At 47.9% G+C, this 23,306-nt stretch overlaps 1 protein-coding gene across 7 annotated transcripts in view; it reads left to right on the top strand.

The window, feature by feature from the left end:
- Positions 1 to 23,306, top strand: part of tcp11l1 (t-complex 11, testis-specific-like 1) — a 101,517-nt gene that overhangs the window by 35,218 nt on the left and 42,993 nt on the right. For all 7 annotated transcript variants that reach the window (XM_072466285.1, XM_072466284.1, XM_072466287.1 and 4 more), the window contains 2 exons: positions 6,550 to 6,747; positions 11,094 to 11,226. In XM_072466285.1, the coding sequence (XP_072322386.1) occupies positions 6,597 to 6,747; positions 11,094 to 11,226 (284 nt within the window). In that variant the 5' untranslated portion in view covers positions 6,550 to 6,596. The remainder of the gene's footprint in view (positions 1 to 6,549; positions 6,748 to 11,093; positions 11,227 to 23,306) is intronic.

A 23,306-nucleotide genomic window follows, 5' to 3' on the forward strand; every position in this document is an offset into this window, starting at 1 on the left:
TAGCACAGTGGTTAGCACCGTTGCTTTACAGTGCCAGGGTCCTAGGTTTGATTCCCAGCTTGGGTCACTGTCTGTGCGGAGTCGGCACGGTCTCCCTGTGTCTGCATTGGTTTCCTCTGGGTGCTCCGATCTCCTCCCACAAGTACCAAAAGACATGTTTGTTAGGTGATTGGACATTCTGAATTCTCCCTTCGTGTACCCGAACAGGCGCCGGAGTGTGGTGACTAGGGGCTTTTCACAGTAACTTCATTGCAGTGTTAATGTAAGCCTACTTGTGACAATAAAGATTATTATTATTAGAGGGATATGGGCCAAATGCAGTCAATTGGGACTAGCTTTGTGGTAAAAACTGACATGATGGACAAGTTGGGCCGAAGAGCCTGTTCCCATGCTGTAAACCTCATTGACTTTATCCTAGTTATTAATATTTTAGCACAGTGGGCTAAACAGCTGGCTTGGAATGCAGAACAATGCCAGTAGCGTGGGTTCAATTCCCGTACCGCCCGCCCCGAACAGGCACCGGAATGTGGCGACTAGGGGCTTTTCACAGTAACTTCATTGAAGTTTACATGTGACAATAAGCGATTATTATTATTAGATTGTAAATAGTTGAGGTCTCAGCAGTGATCGCTGCAAAATCCCAATAGCTAGTTTGTCAGCCTGAAAATGACCCATTCAACCCAATTCTCTGTTTCCTGTTAGTTAGCCAATCCTCCATCTATGTTAACAAATTACCCCCTAAATGAGCTCTTATCTTGTGCAGTAACCTTTCATCTAGCACCTTATCAGATACCTTTTGGAAATCTAACTTAACGGGCGGCACAGTGGTACAGTGGTTAGCACTGCTGCCTCAAGGCGCCAAGGACCCAGGTTCCGTCCCATCCCGGGTCACTGTCCATGTGCATTTCGCACATTCTCTCCATGTCTGTGTGGGTCTCAGCCTCACAACCCAAAAAGATGTGCAGGTAGGTGGATTGGCCATGCTAAATTGCCCCTTAATTGGAAAAAAATAACTGGGTATTCTAAATTTAAAGAATAGGAGATCTAACTTAACTACACCTGGTTCCCCTTGCTCCCTGCTAGTACATTCCTAAAAAGACACTTTAATAAATGTATCAAACATGAGCTTTCACAAAATGTGTTGACTGATTGTATCCTGATTTTCTAAATGTGCTGCTGCCACTTCCTGAATAATGAATTTCAGCTTTTTTTTTCAAATGCCAAATGTTAGACTAACTGACCTCTAGTTTCCTACTTTCAATTTCCCTCTCTTGAATCGGAGCGTTACGTTTGCAGTTTTCCAATCTGATGGGATCGTCCCAGAATCTATGGAAATTTGGAAGATCACAGCTAATCTGCAGCCACATCTTTGAAGATACTAGGATGCAGGCTGTCAGGTCTGCTCAGGGGCTCCAGAAAGAATAGGAGTTTTCTCTACAGTCTCCAGGTCTGCAGAACAGTTATAGCATTTCATGATATGGGTTTTGCAGAACATGTTTTTGGTGATGATTGGTACTGTGGTTTCAGAGTGTCAGCTTTTACTTTTTTTAATACATTGTTGATGCCTATTTGCTCCACTGCAGATTATCAAGCTAGGGCACTTAATAATTACAAGCAGAAAACATTTGCAGTCTTTGTAGAGGTGGGTAGTTTTACAACGCCAATAAATGTGAAGAATTAGGGAAGACAAGTACTTACTGAAACTGCAATGGGGACATTTCCCAAGATTTGAACTGCCAGCAGTGGACAACCACATAGGTAACCACTGATCTGGAAAAACATGATACTCTACCGAGTTTGAAAAGAATCTACAGGACCTTCACAGCCCCCCCCAGGTGTACATAGCTGATGACTTCATCTACCAAGGTCATTCATATAAATGACAAATGATGTGTTTAAGTGAAAGTTTAGAAAAAGATTAACTTATATATACTGATATATAAATTGGGAAGAAAGTATAGTGATGTTTAATAAATATCTTTTAAGAGGTGCTCCCTGGTTGACATAACAAAGCACTATTTTAAGAGAGATATATAGTCAGTAGTATTTATCTGCACCCAAACAACAAATCTGAAAGTGAATATCATCTCTACATGGATGAATAGCTCAAGTCAAGAGATGAGGTGGGAGTGACTGCTCTTGACATCAAAGCAGCATTTGACAGAGTGTGGCATCAAGGAGCCAGAGTAAAACTGAAGTCAATGGACATCGGGTGGTTGGAGTTATACCTAGCACAAAGGAAGATGGTTGTGGTTTTTGGAGGTCAATTATCTCAGTCCCAGGATGCCACTGTAGGAATTCCTCAGGGTAGTGTCCTAGGCCAAACCACCTTCAGTTGTTTCATCAATGACTTTCCCTCCATCATGAAGGCAGAAGTGGGGATGCTCTGGCAATTTTCAGCCTCATTGGTAACTCCTCAGATGTTGAAGTAGTCTGTGTCCATGTGCAGCAAGACCATGACAATGTTCATCCTTAAGTGGTAAGTAACATTTGTGCCATACAAGTGTAAGGAACTGACCTTCTCCAAGAGAATCACCTCCACACGACATTCAATAGCATTACCATCACTGAAGCCCCACTAACAATATCCTGGGGGGTGTTACCACTGACCAGAAACTGAACTGGATAGGCCATATAAAAATACTGTGGCTATAAGAGCAAGTCAGGCTGACAATTCTGTAGAGGTTAACTCACCTCTTGACTCCCCAAAGACTATTCACCATCTACAAATCAGGAGCATGATGGAATACCTCCAAATGAACATGCAACTCCAACAACATCCAGAACAAAGCAGTCTACTTGATTGGCACACCAGCCAACACCTTAAACATTCACTCCCTCTATCACTGACTACAGTGGCATAAATGTATACTATCTACAAGATGCGCTGCAGCAAACCACCAAAGCTCCTTTGACAACAACTTCCAAATCTGCAACCTCTACCACCTAGAAGGATAAGGGCAACAGATGGGAACACTACCACCTGCAAATTCCCCTTTCAGGTCACTCACTATCCTGACTCCGAACTAAATAGCCATTTCTTCACTGTCACTGGGTCAAAATCCTGGAACTCTCTTCCTAACAGCACCCGGTTTACAACACATGGGCTGCAGCATTTCAAGAAGGCAGTTCACCACCATCTTCTCAAGCGCAATTAGGAAAGTGCAACAAGTGCTTGCCTAGCCTGCACACCTCTATCCTGTGAAGGAATAAAAAAATTAAGAAGGAAATAATGTTTCAAATAAAAGGGTAACAAAGATATATTTTACACAACCATCACTCCTTGCGCAAATGTGGCACTACATAGCTACACAGTGCCACAACATGCAATTCTTTATTCACTCAGAGTGTGGGTCAGAATGCCTATCTGACAACAGTTTTCAACTTCAAGTTTCATGGATATAATTATTAGCAAGGCACACTTCTATAAACGTTTTTTCCCTTGGGTCATGACAGCCCACATGGTGTCGCTTTCCAGAGTTCAACCGATCAAACAATAAAACCCGGGTTTATGGTTTGGCCACTTCTGGGAAACCACCCAGCTATTTAGCATCTCAGCTATTCACACAACTTCCCTGGTTTTAGGCTGGTTTTTTTAAACGCATTTTATTCAAACTTGTATCAAAGTAGTTACAGCAAATAAACATCCCGGGAAACATTCTTCCCAACAATCAACTATACAGTTTGTACAGATTTTCACAAACATCCCCCACCTTTTCTCAAACTCCCCTGCTGAGCCCCTTAACTCATACTTTATCTTCTCTAAGTGCAGGAAGTCGTACAGGTCACCCAACCATGCTGCTGGTTTTTGGCTGTTTTAGTGAGCTCGTAGTGTATCCAAGAAATCTTGTCTCCATTTCTGTCAGATGAAAAAACTGACTTGTTCCTGAGTGATTTGTTTCTTCTCACCAAGAATTCTCCGTGTTCCACTTTCTACCTGCTTTCACTTTGTGTTTGCATCTGTGCACTGATCACCTTCACCCTCCAGCTCCTCTGTGTGTTGCTCTCTTCTTGTGTCTGCCAGCCACATGGATTCTTAGCATCTTAACTTCCTGTCGGTACTGGTTCCAGGTCATGGTCGCTAGTTCACATGGACCAGCATTTTATATTATTCAATAAAATTACAATTGATTTCTTTACAGTGCAAATTCCTAAAAGTCCTTTTCAAAAATTCTTAAAAACAATTATAGATTTCACAGACCTTTTAACTACAAATTTTCCTCACTCTGTTGTTTCTGAGTCAAAGATCATCATTCTGGTATCTTTGAAGACTGTCTTTTTCTTTCCATCTCACCAACAACCCCCCTGCCCTGCCCCCGAAAGTGCAATCATTCTCCAATTAGTAGTTGGATGCAGAATTTTGTATTTCATGCCCCTACTATTAAAGGCAAGCATTCACTCAAATTTAGCAAGTTTGAAATTCAGTTTAATATTTTTTTAAATTAAATTTTAAAAACATTTTGAGACAGTTTTGACAAAGCAGAGGTGTTGCAATTTAATGTTTTTAAGTTGTGTCGTGAAGGCACATTTCCTATGTTATGTCTGTAGTTTTAAAGCTTTTATAGATCATGCTTCTGTTCCACTATTTTCTTCAACACTTGTTGAATCTTCAGTTTTCTATGGTTTGATTACTTTATCTGAATTGAAGTGGAAATTCCTGTGGGGCCCTGATGCTCTATGGTTATATAAGTATACTTCTGGTCCTGTTAGTAGTTTTTGCAGGGTCATGGAACAAATATAGGAATAGAAGTAGACATTCAGTTCCACTTACATGCCTTTGGTAAAGGCTCCTTGATGCCAAAAATAATGTGTCAATCACAATTTTGAAAATACCAATTAACCCAATATTCACAGCTTTTTCAGGCAGAGTTCCAATATTTCCATACGGTTTGGGTGGAAAATTAGCTCCTTATTTCACTCTTGAATGTTCTAGCTCTGATTGTGTAAGATTACTTCCCCTTGGTCTGAATCCCCCCATCAGAGATAATAGTTTCTCCTTATCTGTCCTATTGAATCTCTTTTGTAATTAAATCACCTTCACCCCTAACTCAGGGGAATACAATTTGTCCTCACAATTTAACCCTTTAAATCCTGGCATCAATATGGCAGCACGGTAGCATAGTGGATAGCACAATTGCTTCACAGCTCCAGGGTCCCAGGTTTGATTCCCGGCTTGGGTCACTGTCTGTGCGGAGTCTGCACGTCCTCCCCGTGTGTGCGTGGGTTTCCTCCGGGTACTCCGGTTACCTCCCACAGCCCAAAGACGTGCAGGTTAGGTAGATTGGCCATGTTAAATTGTCCTTAGTGTCCAAAATTGCCCTTAGTGTTGGGTGAGGTTACTGGTTTATGGGGACAGGGTGGAGGTGTGGGCTTTGGTAGGGTGCTCTTTCCAAGAGCCGGTGCAGACTCGATGGGCTGAATGGCCTCCTTCTGCACTGTAAATTCTATGAAATCTATGGTTGATACACACCATACATAATCTGTTGAGAAGATTTTGAAACCATTTCGGACGTCTTGCATAATGTTAGTGGGCCTTGAGCAAACAAGATTTTTATAATGTGGGTCAATCAATCACTAAAATAATTTATTGACTCGATCAGTAAAATGGTTGCCCTTTTTAATTTGATGTTTTGTAGATGTCTAAACAGAAATGTTGTTCCTGGGAGGAAAATAACGAACACCATCTGCCCGAATGGCAACAGAGTCCCATAACAAATGTGTTTAACAGGGTATTACCAGGTACTTGGAGCGCATGGAAACCCCATGCTATCGAACGGAACTCTGTTCCCATTCGGGTAGATTCAGGGCCTCAGCGGGGAACTCCCCGACGAGCCTGCACTCACTCCTGTTTTCTGCACCGAGGAACTCTGCACGCCGGAACTCTTCACTGCAGAAGATCGCTCGACCCTCATGACATGACCCCTGAACTCCCCCAAAGCCCAAATTCACCTATAAGGAGGTCCTCAGCCCCCCCCCCCCCCGCACCCACACAGGGCACCCCTTGGCCCACTCCCCATCGCAAGAAAAATGCCAGATCGGCACCGTGGCACTTCCAGCATGGCACCCTGGCAGTGCCACCTGGACACCTTTGCAGTGCCAGGCTGGCAGTGTCAAGGTGCCCAGATGGTACCAGCTGTGCCAGGATACCACCCTGCCCAGGGGCAAGCATCTGAGGACCTCCAATCCCCTGGGAGACCCCCACATCTGGTCCCCGTTTGTGGGGACCAGCACTGAACAGCACTCGCCTGAGATCTCCAAGGCAAAGGTGTTAGATCCCAACATCTTGGTTAGATTGTGGGAGTGCATATTAGAGTGAGACTAGCTGTCTCGCTCTAATATGCAGATTTGCTAAAAGGTTATCTGCCCACAATGGGTGGTATTCACTTCGCAATGACTTGTGAGATCACGGAAGAGGGATCTCCCAGCATCTACTGGCCACGTTGTGCCATGCCGCTTTTGGGTGTAACGCCGCCAGTAGATCACGCCCAACATTGTTGCCCGACCCCAATGTGATGCAAGAATAATAATCATCACCGGTGTTGTTTACAGGTTCCAGGTAAGAAAGTAATACAGAGGACACTTGGAGCACATCAAACATGCCCCTGGAGCCAGGTAAACCATGCGGTAGTGGTGAGGAAGATACTGAGAGTACGTCTCACAATAGACAAGATGATTCTGAAACTGAGGATCTACGAAATCAACTGAGGCAGAATCCTGAAATATCCCACAGTGAAAACACTCTTACATGTAAGTTTGTATTCATGTATTTTGGGGCAATCACATTTATTATCATATTTATAAGTTAAAGAGAAGGGAAAGACACAGAGGGTATTTCATAGAAAGTAATCTACCCCCTTGCGCTTACAATGTGTATAATACTCAAAATTCAAAATGAAGCAACAGAGGTCCCTTGTAGGAACGAGCATTGGACTTGCTTATTATCTTTCATTGCATGGAACCTGTTGTAGCTGAACCCCAGAGGTGAGAGTTACTGCCCTTGTGTTGCTCTTTTTAGCCTTAGTTTATTAGCTCTGATTACGTTACCTTTGCTCACGAGTCGCCAGGTATCTTTCTGATACTGCCACGTGGTTCAAGTTCAAGTTACGATTAATAAGTCAGCACACCGCTTAGTAAGATTGAAATCAACGGTCATTTATTATATACAACAAGTAATGTTTACACAATAATCCTACTATCTATATAATAAACCTATCACAACTGGCCAATACTTAACTTTAGGAAGAGCCCACCAGGTCAGGGAAACGAATGGCTTATCCAATCGGATCTGGCCCGCGGGATTCAAAAGGCTGATACAGGTCGATGGCTAGGAGTCTTTATCGGATAGCGATCGCTGGATTCAAACTTACAGTTGCCGGTTGATGTTCTTGCGAAGGTCTCGAGCAGGCGAAGAAGGGAGAGAGAGAGAGATCTGAACTTGGCCCCTCACTTTATAGGGCCCAGGGGCTTCCCGCCTCTCGGGGCAGCCCTTGACCCTGAGTCCCAAGTGATTGGACTTGTTCCCAATCACTGGGTTCGATATGTCCAATTGCGAGGCGATTCCCCGATCGGGGGGTGGTTGTTCACCTGCCTTTGTTTCGGCCACTGCAGGCGCCGACAGGTCTGGCCCGGTATTCAATTGCTAATATGTTGCAATTGTTCCCAGGGATAGCCGATTAAACTGCAGATGTCTGGGTTGATGGGCTGCTAATAGTCCTGAGTGTAACTGCAGATGTCTGGGTTGATGGGCTATTAATAGTCCTGAGTATCGATCTGGGCCGACTTCCCCAGAGCCGAATATGATATTCTGCCTGCAGCTGTCCGTTTGTGTCTTGTTACCTGCTTTTCCCATCAGCCTTTCTGGTTAGCCATTTTAAATCGGGTTTTGGCCAAATTAATCGGGACGCAGCCATTTTACGTGGCTACACTTGACATCAAGGCAGCACTTGATTGATTGTGGCATCAAAGAGCCTTAGCAAAACTGGAGTCAATAGCAACCGGGAAAACCCTCCACTGGTTGGATTTATACCTGACACAAAGGAAGATGGTTGGAGGTCAAATATCTCAGTTCTAGGACATCAGTACAGGAGTTCTTCAGGGTAGTAGGCTCAATCATCTTCAAATGCTTCATCATTGACCTTCCTTCCATCATAAGGTCAGAAGTGGGGATGTTTGCTGATGACTGTACAATATTCAGAACCACTCGAAACTCCTCAGATACTGAAACAGTCCATGTCCAAATGCAACAAGACCTGGACAATATCCTGTCTTGGGCTGGCAAATAACATTCACGCCACACAAGTGCCAGGCAATGGCCATTTCCAACAAGAGTGAATCTAACCATCACTTCTTGACATTCAGTAGCAATACCATTGCTGAATCTCCTACTATCAACATCTTCGGGATTACCATTGACCAGAAACTGTACTGGACTAGCCATATAAATTCTGTGGCTGCAAGAGCAAGTCAAAGGCAAAGAATCCTGCAGCGAATTACTCACCTCCTGAATCCTCAAAGCCTGTTCACTATCTACAAGACACAAGTCAGCAGTGTGATGGAATACTCTCCCCTTGTCTGGATGAGGACAGCTCTAACAACACTGATGAAACTCAACACAATCCAGGACAAAGCAGCCCACTTTATTTGTACCCTCTTCAGCAAACATTCAATCCCTCTGCCACTGACTAATAGTGGCAGCTGTGTGTACCAGCTATAAGATGTCCTGCAAGAACTCATCAAGGCTCCTTAGGCAGCACCTTTCAAACCCACAACCTCTACCATCCAGAGGGACAGGGCAGCAGATATCTGGGAACACTACCACCTGGAGGTTCCCCTCCAAGTCAATAACCACCCTGACTTGGAAATAGTGGATTGGATTTGTTTATAGCCACATGTACAGAGGTACAGTGAAAGTATTTTTCTGCGAGCAGCTCAAACACTTTCACTGGGTGAAAATCCTGGAACTCCCAACCTAACAGCATTCTGGGTGTACCTATATCTCAAGGATGGCAGTGGTTCAAGAAGACAGCTCACCACCACCTTTTCAAGGGCAACTAGCGCTGGGCAATAAATGCTGGCCCATCCAGTGTAAAAGAGAATTAATAGATTTAGTAAAAAGGGGAATAGATTTAACACCCCTGCATTAGTGTAAAAGCACAGGCTAGTCAAATTCTATACTTCAAGTCCTAATTTCAGCGGAACTCGCCAGCAAGGTTGTTTATTTGTTTGATATTTGATGTTTCCTAGTTAGATTGCAGACAAGGTTTAATAAACCAGGGCAAGTTTGGAATTTTAAAACAATATTCTGTATACTAACTAACTGTATAGCAGTCTGAATCTGTGACTTGGGAGAGAGTGATATCAGAATACTGTCCCTTTAGGGTATCACGGGGCAGTGGTTAGCCTCATGGCGCCGAGGTCCCAGGTTCAATCCCGGCTCTGGGTCACTGTCTGTGGAGTTTGCACATTCTCCTCTTGTTTGTGTGGGTTTCGCCCCCACAACCCAAAGATGTGCAGGGTAGGTGGATTGGCCACACTAAATTGCCCCTTAATTGGAAGAAATTAATTGGGTACTCTAAATTTATTTTTTAAAAGTAATAGTCTGTGGGACCAATATAACTGAAAAGTCTTGCTGGCCTCTGGTCGCCATCAGTGTTGGTTACTGTTGCCGTAATAAGGAATGGCATTGGAATAACAAAGTGATGACAGCAGAGCAAATTTATCTGAATTGTATTGAATTTAATAAAATCAAATACCAGCCAAATCTTTGAGCACAATCATTCAACAAATGCGTCTGTCAGCTTTTAAGTCAGTCTAGCCCCATTCCAGGACCTGAGCACAAAAACATCGGCTGACACTCCAGTTCTGCAATGAAGATTGTGTGGCTATCTTTCAGATAAGACATTAAATCAAGGCCGCATCTACCCTCTCAGGTGGACACGTAGCACAATTTTGAATAAGAGTTACCCCATATTTCTTGGCCAATATTTCTCCGTCAATCAAGATCTCAAAAAAACCATTATCTGATCTTTATCCCATTGCTGCTTGTGGAGTTTGCTGTGCTCCCTATACAGAGTTTAAAAAAAAAATTTAGAGTGTCCAATTCAATTTTTCCAATTAAGGGGCAATTTAGCGTGGCCAATCCACCTATCCTGCACATCTTTGGGTTGTGGGGGCGAAACCCACGCAAACACGGGGCGAATGTGCAAACTCCACACGGGCAGTGACCCAGAGCTGGGATCGAACCTGGGACTTCGGCGCCATGAGGCAGCAATGCTAACCACTGTGCCACAGTGCTGCCACCTATATTACAGAGTTGACTGTACTTCAGATGCAATGTAAAATTGCCATAGTCCCAGATGACCAATAGGCTGCTTTCCCCTTTCAGGGGGAAGGCTGATTGGTGGTGATTTACTACCTGAGGATCACCAAATCTTTCGTGAATAACCTCAGCCAGTACGGGAATTGAACCAAAGCTGTTGGTTTCTCTCTGCATCACAAACCATATGTTCAGCCAAATGAGCTAAACCGACCACCACTTCAAATGTACTTTGTTCACTGTAAACACAATAGGACCTCCGATAGTCATGAAACGTACGACATAAATGCAAGTCTTTATTTTAATTGTAAAGCCTCAGATTATAAATGGAATACAAGAATGATTTGAACTGAACTGTTTTACAAATAGAATGCATGTAGTATTAAGAGTGTATGTTTTATAAATAAAAGTATCCCATCAGCAATGCAGTGGGAAATAGACTAATGGAATAAAATTCTGGTTACTTTGCTAAACTCAAGGTGCCCTGTGCAGTTATGATTTAAATTGATGTTTAAAGAGAGGAGATTTGACTCTGAGTTCTTGACATTCCTGTTTCCGAATTCACTTACCTAAGCTCTTGTTTCAGCCACCTGATTATGTGTCACATGTCACCTTATACTTCTTGAATTTGCTTCCACTACCTGAAAGTGATCTTAATGGTGGTGTTCTAAAAGGTCAACATGCTGCACTTTGTTTAAATGGTAGCGGATGTATGACTTTGTTTTGTGAGCAAAATAGAATGACCCTGGTTTAATTGTGATTCTTTTTGTATTTTTAGCTGTTTCTCCCAATCTGGTTTCTGTAGAAGAGCTAATTGAGGCAGAGAAAGGAATTTGTAACATGGCTCTAGCCCATGAGATAGTGGTTGATGAAAGTTTCATAATCAAACAACGTGATCTACCAGAGAGCAGGTAGGTTCGTTGAGCAGAGCAAAAGTGTTTATTTATTTTTTAGTCCTTGTAATCCATTGAGACAGACTTTGTAAATATATCAGTTAATTATTAGATAGACCCAACCTTGTGATTTTCTGGTTCTTCATTCTGAATTTTAAAATCTAATTATTGACTTTCAGATTTAATATTGATCTGCAGGTTTAAGGCTATTTGGAGTTCGGGTAATCTGAATTTTCCTCCTTGTTGTTCAAAATTATAGTTTAAAACATTGGATTCATGAAACACTGTGGGGTTAATTTTAACTCTCAAAAACAACTGGGTTGTTGGATGAGATGTTAAAATGTAAAAAAATTCAAACTAGATTCTAAACTGCCCAATTCCAGGTTTAATGGAGGCAGAACATGGGCTGGCAGCCAACCCACTTCTGGAAGGCTGGTTAATCATTTAAATGTTGTAATGTGGTTAGCAGCCTCAGATTGAGCCTGCATTATAGTTTAACTCTGGTTAGCTGGGTGTCCTAGGCCTTGGGAAACATGGCAGCTCAGGGGTGGTGGAGGAAAAAAGATGTATGCCTTTGCAGCATTGCCTATGGGCCAGGATGAGCAGGCCCCCCCACCGAAGGTCAGGAAGCAAACACACCCTAGGGGTGGGGAACTCCCCCACGTTCCCTCAAACAGCTACAAGCTCCTTACCGGTTGTTGGAACCTGTGTGACTGGAAGCTGAACCTATCAATGAGGCTGACCTCTGGATGAGGAACCTGCTGTTTAAAGAAAATATACACCAGTTGTGGAGTCCCAGGGTCTCAGGAATTCTGGATTTGCTGACCAGGATTCCACCCTTCACCTCCCAAACCCCCTTGGCTTTTCATGTTGGAATAGAAAATGTGTATATTCCTTGGTTTATACAATTAAAAAAAAAACATCTTTGTTGGTGTCAATTAAAGATGGGAACGGAAGGTGCGGCTATGCAGAGCTAGGTCGCATATTCGGTAGCTCCCGCTTGGAACGGACTTTTGGGCTCTTTTACAGGGCCCCCACGGCATTTGTTTGACATTTCCCGGTGTGGCAAGAAGACTGCAACATTCCCCTGACAGTGTCCCCCAGGAATGTTATGTCTTTTGGCTACCAGACCCGGCAGAAACAGTAAAAGATTTGGCTGCAACAGGATAAACAGGGCCTCTTCCAGCATGCAGGCGGGGGAAGGGCAATCTTAAAGCTGCAAACTGACCTGAGGGCCTTTATCAAAAGTGAATTCTAACAGCAGAGGGAACAACTGTGAAAAGATCTCACCAAGACCACTGAAGAAGCGGGGACGAGGCGTCTGGTGGCGGCCATGGAGGAGTAGGTCGCGCATTCGGCAGCTCCCGTCTGAAACGGACTCTCAGACCTTTTTCAGGAGTTTCCACAGACATTTTGGGGCAGATTGGTGAAGCGAACACTGCCAAAAGGATTCCCTCTCGAGACTTTTGGGCTCTTTTCAGGGCCCCCAAGGGCACTTTTTCGACGTTTCCCGGTGTGGGAAGGAGTTAATAATAGCTCCCCGTCAGTATATGGCTTTAACTAGGAGCGGGGTGACAAAAAAGGTGGTGGTGGACCAGAAGAAGGGAGGGAAGAAGGACACAATGGCGGCGGGCGGAGACCAGGCAGCGTGGAGGCAGTGGGTGGAGGAGCAACAGGAGGGTATCCAGCGTTGCCTCAGAGAGATTAAAACGGACCTGCTAGAGCCAATGAAGGCTTCTGTTGATAAGCTGCTGGAGACACAGATGGCCCAGGGGGTGGCAATCCGAGAGGCTCAACAAAAGATCTCTGACAATGAGGACGAGATCTTAGTCCTGGCGGTAAAGGTGGAGGCGCACGTGGCGCTCCACAAGAAATGGCAGGAGCGGTTCGAGGAGATGGAGAATCGGTCGAGGCGGAAGAATCTGCGGATTCTGGGCCTATGTGGTCACCATGTTGAACTCGCTGATGGGAGCGGGGACCTTCCAAGGGCCCCTGGAGCTGGAAGGGGCCCATAGAGTGTTGGCGAGGAGGCCCAAGGCTAACGAGCCTCCGCGGGCTGTGCTGGTGAGGTTCCATCGCTTCGTCGATCGGGAGTGTGTGCTCAGGTGGGCCAAGAAGGAGAGGAGCAGCAGGTGGGAGAACGAGGAGGTTCGGATATATCAGGACTGGAGTGCGGAGGTGGCGAAGAGGAGAGCCGGGTACAATCGAGCGAAGGCGGTGCTGCACAGGAAGGGGGTGAAGTTTGGCATGTTGCAGCCGGCGCGACTGTGGGTTACCTACAAGGACCGGCACCATTATTTTGAGTCTCCGGAGGAGGCGTGGGCCTTTGTTCAGGCTGAGAAGCTGGACACAGACTGAGGGTCGGGATGGGTGATTAGGGACTGCGGTGGATATGTTATGCCTATTTTTGGTTCGGGGGGGGGGGGGGGGCCTTTCCATTGTTTTGGGTTTCTTTTTCTCTGTGTTTTTCTCTTTTGGTTTGGGGAGGGTGGATGGGGCGGGTTGGGCACTGTTTTGGTTGGTGGCGGGGCCTGGTAGGTGGAGAGTGCGGGATTTTGTCCCGCGCCGAAGACTGGGGGCGGGGGGGGGAGACCGGGGCGGGGAAGCGAGGATTGTTTCCCGCGCTTAGAACGGAGGGGGAGAGCCTGTGAATGGGGAGCGGGAGAGGAGGGTGTGTCACACAATGGGAGGAGTCGAAGGGGAGGCGGGAGTGGCCGGGGTCAGCACGAGTCAGCTGACTTGCGGAAGTGCAATGGGGGGGGGGGAGTAAACCAGCTAGGATGGGTCCTAGCCGAGTTGCTGCTGCTAAGATCAAGGAGGAGCTGGAGCGAGTGGGGTGGGTCAAGACGGGGGTATGCCGCTGTGGGAAACGGGCCAGGTGTGGGGTGCGGGCGCGTGGCTGGCCGAGGAGTGGTCGTGGCTAGTCGGCGGGGGAGGGGGGGGGGCGGGTCGCCCCCTGATCCGGCTGATAACCTGGAATGTAAGGGGACTGAATGGGCCGGCTAAGCGGGCCCGCGTGTTCGCGCACCTGAAGGGGCTCAAGGCGGATGTGGTTATGCTCCAGGAGACACACCTGAAGGTGGCAGACCAGGTAAGACTGAGGAAAGGGTGGTTAGGTAGGTGTTTCACTCGGGGCTAGATGCCAAAAATCGAGGGGTGGCGATCTTGGTGGGATAGAAGGTGTTATTCGAGGCATCGAGCATTGCGGCAGATAATGGCGGTAGGTACATAATGGTAAGTGGTAAGTTGCAGGGAGAGAGGGTGGTACTGGTCAATGTGTATGCTCCGAACTGGGACGATGCGGGTTTTATGCGGCGTATGTTGGGTCGGATCCCAGACTTGGAAGTGGGGGGCCTGATAATGGGGGGAGACTTTAACACGGTGTTGGATCCTGCACTGGATCGCTCCAGGTCTAGGACGGGTAGGAAGCCGGCGGCGGCTAGAGTGTTGAGGGGATTTATGGACCAAACGGGAGGGGTGGACCCTTGGAGATTTGCAGGGCCGGGGGCTAGGGAATTTTCATTCTTCTCACATGTTCATAATCGACTTTTTCATTTTGAATAGGGCGCTGATAGCGAGAGTAGAGGATACCGAGTATTCGGCAATAGCCATTTCGGACCACGCCCCGCATTGGGTGGACTTGGAGATGGGGGAGGAGAGGGACCAGCGCCCGCTGTGGCGCTTGGAGGTGGGGCTGTTGGCGGACGAGGAGGTGAGCGAGCGGGTCCGAGGAAGTATAGAGAGGTACTTGGAGACTAACGACAACGGGGAGGTCCAAGTGGGGATGGTATGGGAGGCACTGAAGGCGGTGGTGAGGGGAGAGCTGATCTCCATCAGGGCCCACAAGGAGCGGAGGGAGCGGGGGGAGAGGGAGAGGCTGGTGGGGGAGATGGTGAGGGTAGACAGGAGGTATGCGGAAGAACCTGAGGAAGGACTGTTGAGGAAGAGGCGCAGCCTCCAGGCCGAATTCAACCTGGTGACCACCAGGAAGGCGGAGGTGCAGTGGCGGAAGGCCCAGGGGGCGGTCTACGAGTATGGGGAAAAGGCAAGCCGGATGCTGGCGCATAAGCTTCGGAAACGGGACGCAGCTAGGGAGATCGGGGGAGTTAAGGACAGGGGAGGGAGCGTGGTGCGGAGTGGGGTTGGCATCAATGGGGTCTTCAGGGACTTCTACGAGGAATTGTACCGATCCGAGCCCCCACGGGAGGAGTGAGGGATGGGCCGTTTCCTGGACCAATTGAGGTTTCCAAAGGTGGAAGAGGGACTGGTGGCGGGACTGGGGGCCCCGATTGGGCTGGAGGAGCTGATCAAAGGGATAGGAAGCATGCAGGCGGGGAAGGCACTGGGGCCGGACGGTTTCCCGGTCGAGTTCTACAAAAAATATATGGACCTGTTGGGCCCGCTGTTAGTTAGGACCTTCAATGAGGCAAGAGAGAGGGGGGCTTTACCCCCGACGATGTCCTGGGCACTGATCTCCTTGATCCTGAAGCGGGACAAGGATCACCTGCAATGTGGGTCTTACAGACCGATTTCCTTGCTAAATGTAGATGCCGAGGTGCTGGCGAAGGTCTTCGCCACGAGGATTGAGGATTGTGTGCCGCAGATCATTCATGAAGACCAGACGAGGTTTGTGAAGGGGAGACAGTTGAACGCGAATGTGCGGAGGCTTTTGAATGTTATCATGATGCCGGCGAGGGAGGGGGAGGCGGAGATAGTGGTGGCGATGGACGCTGAGAAAGCCTTCGATAGAGTAGAGTGGGGGTACCTGTGGGAGGTGCTGAAGAGGTTCGGGTTTGGGGAGGGGTTTGTCAGGTGGGTTAGGCTGTTGTATGAGGTCCCGATGGTGAGTGTGGCCACAAATAGGAGGAGGTCCGAGTACTTTCGGTTGCACCGAGGGACGAGACAGGGGTGTCCCCTGTCCCCCCTGCTCTTCGCACTGGCGATTGAACCCCTGGCTATGGTACTGAGAGAGTCGAGGAACTGGAGGGGGTTGGTGCAGGGTGGGGAGGAGCATAGGGTGTCGCTTTATGCGGTCGACCTGCTTCTGTATGTGGCGGACCCGGTGGGAGGAATGCCAGAGGTAATGAGGATGCTTAGGGAATTCGGGGACTTTTCGAGGTACAAGTTCAATATGGGTAAGAGCGAGCTGTTCGAAGTTCAGCTAGGGGACCAGGAGAGGGGGATTGGCGAGCTCCCACTAAAAAGGGCGGAGAGGAGTTTCTGATATTTGGGGGTCCAGGTGGCCAGGAGCTGGGGGGCCCTGCATAGGCTTAACTTTACAAGGCTGGTGGAGCAAATGGAGGAGGAGTTCAAGAGGTGGGACGCGTTGCCGCTGTCCCTGGCGGGTAGGGTGCAGTCAATCAAAATGACGGTGCTCCCAAGGTTTTTGTTCCTGTTCCAGTGCCTCCCCGTGTTTATCCCGAAGGCTTTTTTCAGGCGGGTTAACAGGAGTATAATGGGGTTTGTGTGGGCGCGAGGGACTCCGAGGGTGAGAAGGGTGTTCCTGGAGCGGAGTAGAGATAGGGGGGGCTGGCGCTGCCCAACCTCTGTGGGTACTACTGGGCCGCCGATACGACAATGGTGCGCAAGTAGGTGATGGAGGGGGAGGGGGCTGCATGGAAGAGGCTGGAGACGGCGTCATGTGTGGGTACGAGTCTGGGGGTGCTGGCAACGGCGCCGCTGCCGCTCCCTCCAAGGAGATATATCACGAGCCCGGTGGTAGTGGCGGCCCTCAAAATTTGGGGGCAGTGGAGGCGGCATAGGGGGGAAGTTAGGGCCTCGGCGTGGACCCCATTACGGGGGAACCACCGGTTCGCCCCAGGAAGAACAGGTGGAGGGTTTTCGGTGTGGCACAGAGCAGGCATACAAAAGTTGGGGGACCTGTTTGTGGACGGGAAGTTCGCGAGCTTGGGTGAGCTGGAGGAGAAGTACGGGCTCCCCCCGGGTACTTACAGGTAAGGGTGTTTGCCAGACGGCAGGTGGTGGAATTCCCACGGCTACTGCCACACACAGTACAGGACAGGGTGCTCTCGGGGTGGTGGGTGGGAATGGGGAAGATCTCGGAAACTTACCAGGTGACGCAGGAGGAGGAGGAGGCCTCGGTGGTGGAGTTGAAAGATAAGTGGGAGGAGGAGTTGGGAGAGGAAATCGAAGAGGGGACGTGGGCAGATGCCCTAGGGAGGGTGAACTCTTCCTCTTCATGCGCGAGGCTCAGCCTCATACAGTTTAAGGTGCTGCACAGGGCACACATGACCGGGACAAGGATGAGCAGGTTCTTTGGGGGTGAGGACAGGTTTGTTAGGTGCTCAGGGAGCCCAGCAAATCACACCCATATGTTCTGGGCATGCCCAGCGCTGGAGGAATTTTGAAAGGGCGTAGCGAGGACGGTGTCGAGGGTGGTAGGATCCAGGGTCAAACCGGGCTGGGGGCTCGCAATATTTGGGGTGGAAGAGGAGCCGGGAGTGCAGGAGGCGAAAGAGGCCAGAATTCTGGCCTTTGCATCCCTGGTAGCCCGGCGAAGGATTCTCCTTCAGTGGAAAGATACGAGGCCCCCAAGCCTGGAATCCTGGATCAGCGATATGGTGGGGTTCATTAAATTGGAGAGGGTGAAATTCGCCTTGAGAGGGTCGGTACAAGGGTTCTTTAGGCGGTGGCAACCTTTCTTAGACTTTCTGGCAGAACAATAGACATTAGTCAATGGCAGCAGCAGCTCGGGGGTTGGGGTTTACTTTATTTTTGTTTATGTTATTTACACTGGAAGGGTCTGAGGGGGTGTATACACCTGTTGTCTTAAGTCGGGGTGTTAATGTTAATTTATTATTTAGGTACAGGGGGGGAGGGGTTTGGGGGGGTTGCTTTTTTAGATTGTGTTTTGTACTTAATCCTGTTGGGTTCTTTTTTCTTTCTCATTTTGTTATTGATATTTTCTGAAAACCTTTAATAAAAATTATTTTTTTTTTAAAGTAGGGAACGGACGATTCAAATTTTTTTGTCATCTTTTCCTTTGTGCTCTTTATCTCGGCTTGTACACGGGGCAGCACGGTGGAGCAATGGTTAGCACTGCTGCCTCACGGCGCCATGGATCTGGGTTCAATCCCTGCCCCGAGTCACTGTTCGTGTGGAGTTTGTACATCCTCCCTGTGCCTGTGCGGGCCTCATCCCCGCAAGCCAAAGAAGTGCAGAGTAGGTGGATTGGCCACACTAAATTGCCCCTTAACTGAAAAAAAAGAACTGGGTAATTTAAATTGAAAAATAATCTCTGCTTGTACATACTTCTGTTATGATAATACTCTCACTTTCCCTCTCCATATTTTTGGTTCCCCATGTCCCTTAAATATTCCTGAAAAAAGAGCCATGTCAAAGCTTTTCATCTTGCACTCAGCAGGACAGGCTGCAAGAATACCAATATAAGAAGAAAACAATATGTTCTATATGAGAAGAGTGTTGATTGGTTGGCAAGTGGACTGGATAATGCACCAGTTTATGGTGACTGATAGGTAACTGCCAAGCATTGTTGAAATTTAAACCAGGCTGTTTGACCCTGATTTGTCAGGGCATTGCCCTCAGGAATGATTCAGTGAATGCCTGTCAATTATTCTCAAAGGGCAACACCTTTACCAATCAGAGTCCACTTGCAAATCAATCAGCACTTTCTTCTGAAATATGTTCCTGTTATACTGGTATTCTTGCGAAATGTCTTGATGAGACACAACAAAAAGCTTTGACAGTGTCTTGATAAGTGCAAGACGAAAAGCTTCGACATGTCTCTTTTTCCGCAACATTCAGGTTCTGTACTGCCAAATGATTATGTACCCTTTAAATATTCCCTGATCCCTTTATCGCTACTGATCTTCCTGCAGGTTGTCTCTTTTATGTCAGCTGGCTTGCTCTCTCTTTCATGCTTGTCTGTCAGTGGTAGATTTACCATGTTCATTTTGGTTCATAAATACACTAAGTTTGGGTATGAATCTTTACTGCCAGTAACATTTGTTGAATTCCAGCTCCAGGAAGTTCAAAGCAAGTAGCCGAGAACATGGAGTTTAATTAATCAGGAAACTAATAAAGGATGCCGTATCAGGTATTAGGGATTTGTAGGAGGGTATGCTGGAATTTGCAGACTTGATGCGGTCTATATTTGGCACCTTGAATGCATTGCCATTGGGATCATATGCTGCATTGCCATTGGGAACATAGTTGTATTGCCATTGGGAAAAGAAGCTGCATTGCCTTTGGGAACAGGAGTTGCATTGACATTGGGAACAGGAGCTGCATTGCCATTGGGAACAGGAGTTACATTGGCATTGGGAAAAGAAGCTGCATTGCCATTGGGAACAGAAGCTGCATTGATGTTGGGAACAGAAGCTGCATTGCCGTTGGGAACAGGAGCTGCATTGCCATTGGGAACAGAAGCTACATTGCCGTTGGGACCAGAAGCTACATTGCCATTGGGAACAGAAGCTGTATTGACATTGGGAACAGGAGTTGCATTGCCATTGGGAACAGGAGTTACATTGGCATGGGAAAAGAAGCTGCATTGCCATTGGGAACAGAAGCTACATTGCCGTTGGGACCAGAAGCTACATTGCCATTGGGAACAGAAGCTGTATTGACATTGGGAACAGGAGCTGCATTGCCATTGGGAACAGGAGTTACATTGGCATGGGAAAAGAAGCTGCATTGCCATTGGGAAAAGAAGCTGCATTGCCATTGGGAACAGAAGCTACATTGCCGTTGGAAACAGAAGCTGCATTGCCGTTGGGAACAGGAGTTACATTGGCATCGGGAAAAGAAGCTGCATTGCCATTGGGAACAGGAGCTGCATTGACGTTGGGAACAGAAGCTGCATTGCCCTTGGGAACAGGAGTTACATTGTCATTGGGAAAAGAAGCTGCATTGCCATTGGGAACAGGAGCTGCATTGTCATTGGGAACAGGAGCTGCATTGTCATTGGGACAGGAACTGCATTGTCATTGGGAACAGGAGTTGCATTGACATTGGGACAGGAACTGCATTGTCATTGGGAATAGGAGCTGCATTGCCATTGGGAACAGGAACTGCATTGCCATTGGGAACAGGAGCTGCATTGTCATTGGGAACAGGAGCTGCATTGCCATTCAGGGCAGAAGCTGCATTGCCATTGGGAACAGAAGCTGCATTGCCATTGGGAACAGGAGCTGCATTGTCATTGGGAACAGGAGTTGCATTGCCATTAGGAACAGAAGCTGCATTGACGTTGGGAACAGAAGCTGCGTTGCCATTGGGGACAGGAGCTGCATTGTCATTGGGAACAGAAGGTGCAATGCCATTCAGGGCAAAAGCTGCATTGCCGTTGGGAACAGGAGCTGCATTGTCATTGGGAACAGAAGCTACATTGCCATTGGGAACAGGAGCTGCATTGCAATTGGGAGCAGGAGCTGCATTGCCATTGGGAACAGGAGTTGCATTGCCATGAGGAACAGAAGCTGCATTGCCATTGGGAACAGAAGCAGCATTGCCATTGGGAACAGGAGCTGCATTGTCATTGGGAACAGGAGTTACATTGGCATTGGGAAAAGAAGCTCCCATTGCCATTGGGAACAGAAGTTGCGTTGACATTGGGAACAGGAGCTGCATTGTCATTGGGAGCAGGAGCTGCATTGCCACTGGGAACAGGAGCTGCATTGTCATTCAGGGCAGAAGCCGCATTGTCATTGGGAACAGGAGCTGCATTGTCATTGGGAACAGGAGCTGCTTTGTCATTGGGAACAGGAGCTGCTTTGTCATTGGGAACAGAAGCTGCATTGCCATTGGGAACAGAAGCTGCATTGTCATTTGGAGCAGGAGCTGCATTGCCATTGAGAACAGGAGCTGCATTGTCATTGGGAGCAGGAGCTGCATTGCCATTGGGAACAGGAGCTGCATTGTCATTGGGAACAGGAGCTGCATTGTCATTGGAACAGGAGCTGCATTGCCATTGGGAACAGGAGCTGCAGTGCCGTGGGGAACAGGAGCTGCATTGTCATTGGGAACAGGAGCTGCATTGCCATTGGGAACAGGAGCTGCAGTGCCGTGGGGAACAGGAGCTGCATTGTCATTGGGAACAGGAGCTGCATTGTCATTGGGAACAGCAGCTGCATTGCCATTGGGAACAGGAGCTGCATTGTCATTGGGACAGGGGCTGCATTGTCATTGGGAACATGAGCTGCATTGCCATTGGGAACAGGAGCTGCATTGTCATCGGGACAGGAGTTGCATTGTCATTGGGAACAGGAGCTGCATTGTTATTGGGAACAGGAGCTGCATTGCCATTGGAACAGGAGCTGCATTGTCATTCAGGGCAGAAGCTGCATTGTCATTGGGAATAGAAGCTGCATTGCCATTGGGAACAGGAGCTGCATTGTCATTGGGACAGGAGTTGCATTGTCATTGGGAAAAGGAAGCTGCATTGTCATTGGGAACAGGAGCTGCATTGCCATTGGGAACAGGAGCTGCATTGCCATTGGGAACAGGAGCTGCATTGCCATTCAGGGCAGAAGCTGCATTTCCATTGGGAACAGGAGCTGCATTGTCATTGGGAACAGGAGCTGCATTGTCATTGGGAACAGCAGCTGCATTGCCATTGGGAACAGGAGCTGCATTGTCATTGGGACAGGGGCTGCATTGCCTTTGGGAACATGAGCTGCATTGCCATTGGGAACATGAGCTGCATTGCCATTGAGAACAGGAGCTGCATTGTCATTGGGAACAGGAGCTGCATTGTCATTGGGAACAGCAGCTGCATTGCCATTGGGAACAGGAGCTGCATTGTCATTGGGACAGGGGCTGCATTGTCATTGGGAACATGAGCTGCATTGCCATTGGGAACAGGAGCTGCATTGTCATCGGGACAGGAGTTGCATTGTCATTGGGAACAGGAGCTGCATTGTTATTGGGAACAGGAGCTGCATTGCCATTGGAACAGGAGCTGCATTGTCATTCAGGGCAGAAGCTGCATTGTCATTGGGAATAGAAGCTGCATTGCCATTGGGAACAGGAGCTGCATTGTCATTGGGACAGGAGCTGCATTGTCATTGGGAAAACGAAGCTGCATTGTCATTGGGAACAGGAGCTGCATTGCCATTGGGAACAGGAGCTGCATTGCCATTGGGAACAGGAGCTGCATTGCCATTCAGGGCAGAAGCTGCATTTCCATTGGGAACAGGAGCTGCATTGTCATTGGGACAGGGGCTGCATTGTCATTGGGAACACGAGCTGCATTGCCATTGGGAACAGGAGCTGCATTGTCATCGGGACAGGAGTTGCATTGTCATTGGGAACAGGAGCTGCATTGCCATTGGGAACAGGAGCTGCATTGCCATTGGGAACAGGAGCTGCATTGCCATTCAGGGCAGAAGCTGCATTTCCATTTGGAACAGGAGCTGCATTGCCATTGGGAACAGGAGCTGCATTGCCATTCAGGGCAGAAGCTGCATTTCCATTGGGAACAGAAGCTGCATTGTCATTGGGTACAGGAGCTGCATTGCCGTTGGGAACAGAAGCTGCATTGCCATTGGGAACAGGAGCTGCATTGTCATTGGGAACAGGAGCTGCATTGTCATTGGGAACAGGAGCTGATTTGCCATTGGGAACAGGAGCTGCATTGCCATTCAGGGCACAAGCAGCATTGCCATGGGGAACAGGAGATGCATTGCCATTGAGAACAGGAGCTGCATTGTCATTGGGAGCAGGAGCTGTATTGCCGTTGGGAACAGAAGCTGCATTGCCATTGGGAACAGGAGCTGCATTGTCATTGGGAACTGGAGCTGATTTGTCATTGGGAACAGGAGCTGCATTGCCATTGGGAACAGGAGTTACATTGGCATTGGGAAAAGAAGCTGCATTGCCATTGGGAACAGAAGCTGCATTGATGGTGGGAACAGAAGCTGCATTGCCGTTGGGAACAGGAGCTGCATTGCCATTGGGAACAGAAGCTACATTGCCGTTGGGACCAGAAGCTACATTGCCATTGGGAACAGAAGCTGTATTGACATTGGGAACAGGAGCTGCATTGCCATCGGGAACAGGAGTTACATTGGCATGGGAAAAGAAGCTGCATTGCCATTGGGAACAGACGTTGCATT

The sequence above is a fragment of the Scyliorhinus torazame genome, chromosome 10 (genome assembly GCF_047496885.1).
Source record: "Scyliorhinus torazame isolate Kashiwa2021f chromosome 10, sScyTor2.1, whole genome shotgun sequence".
NCBI classification, from domain to species: Eukaryota; Metazoa; Chordata; class Chondrichthyes; order Carcharhiniformes; family Scyliorhinidae; genus Scyliorhinus; species Scyliorhinus torazame.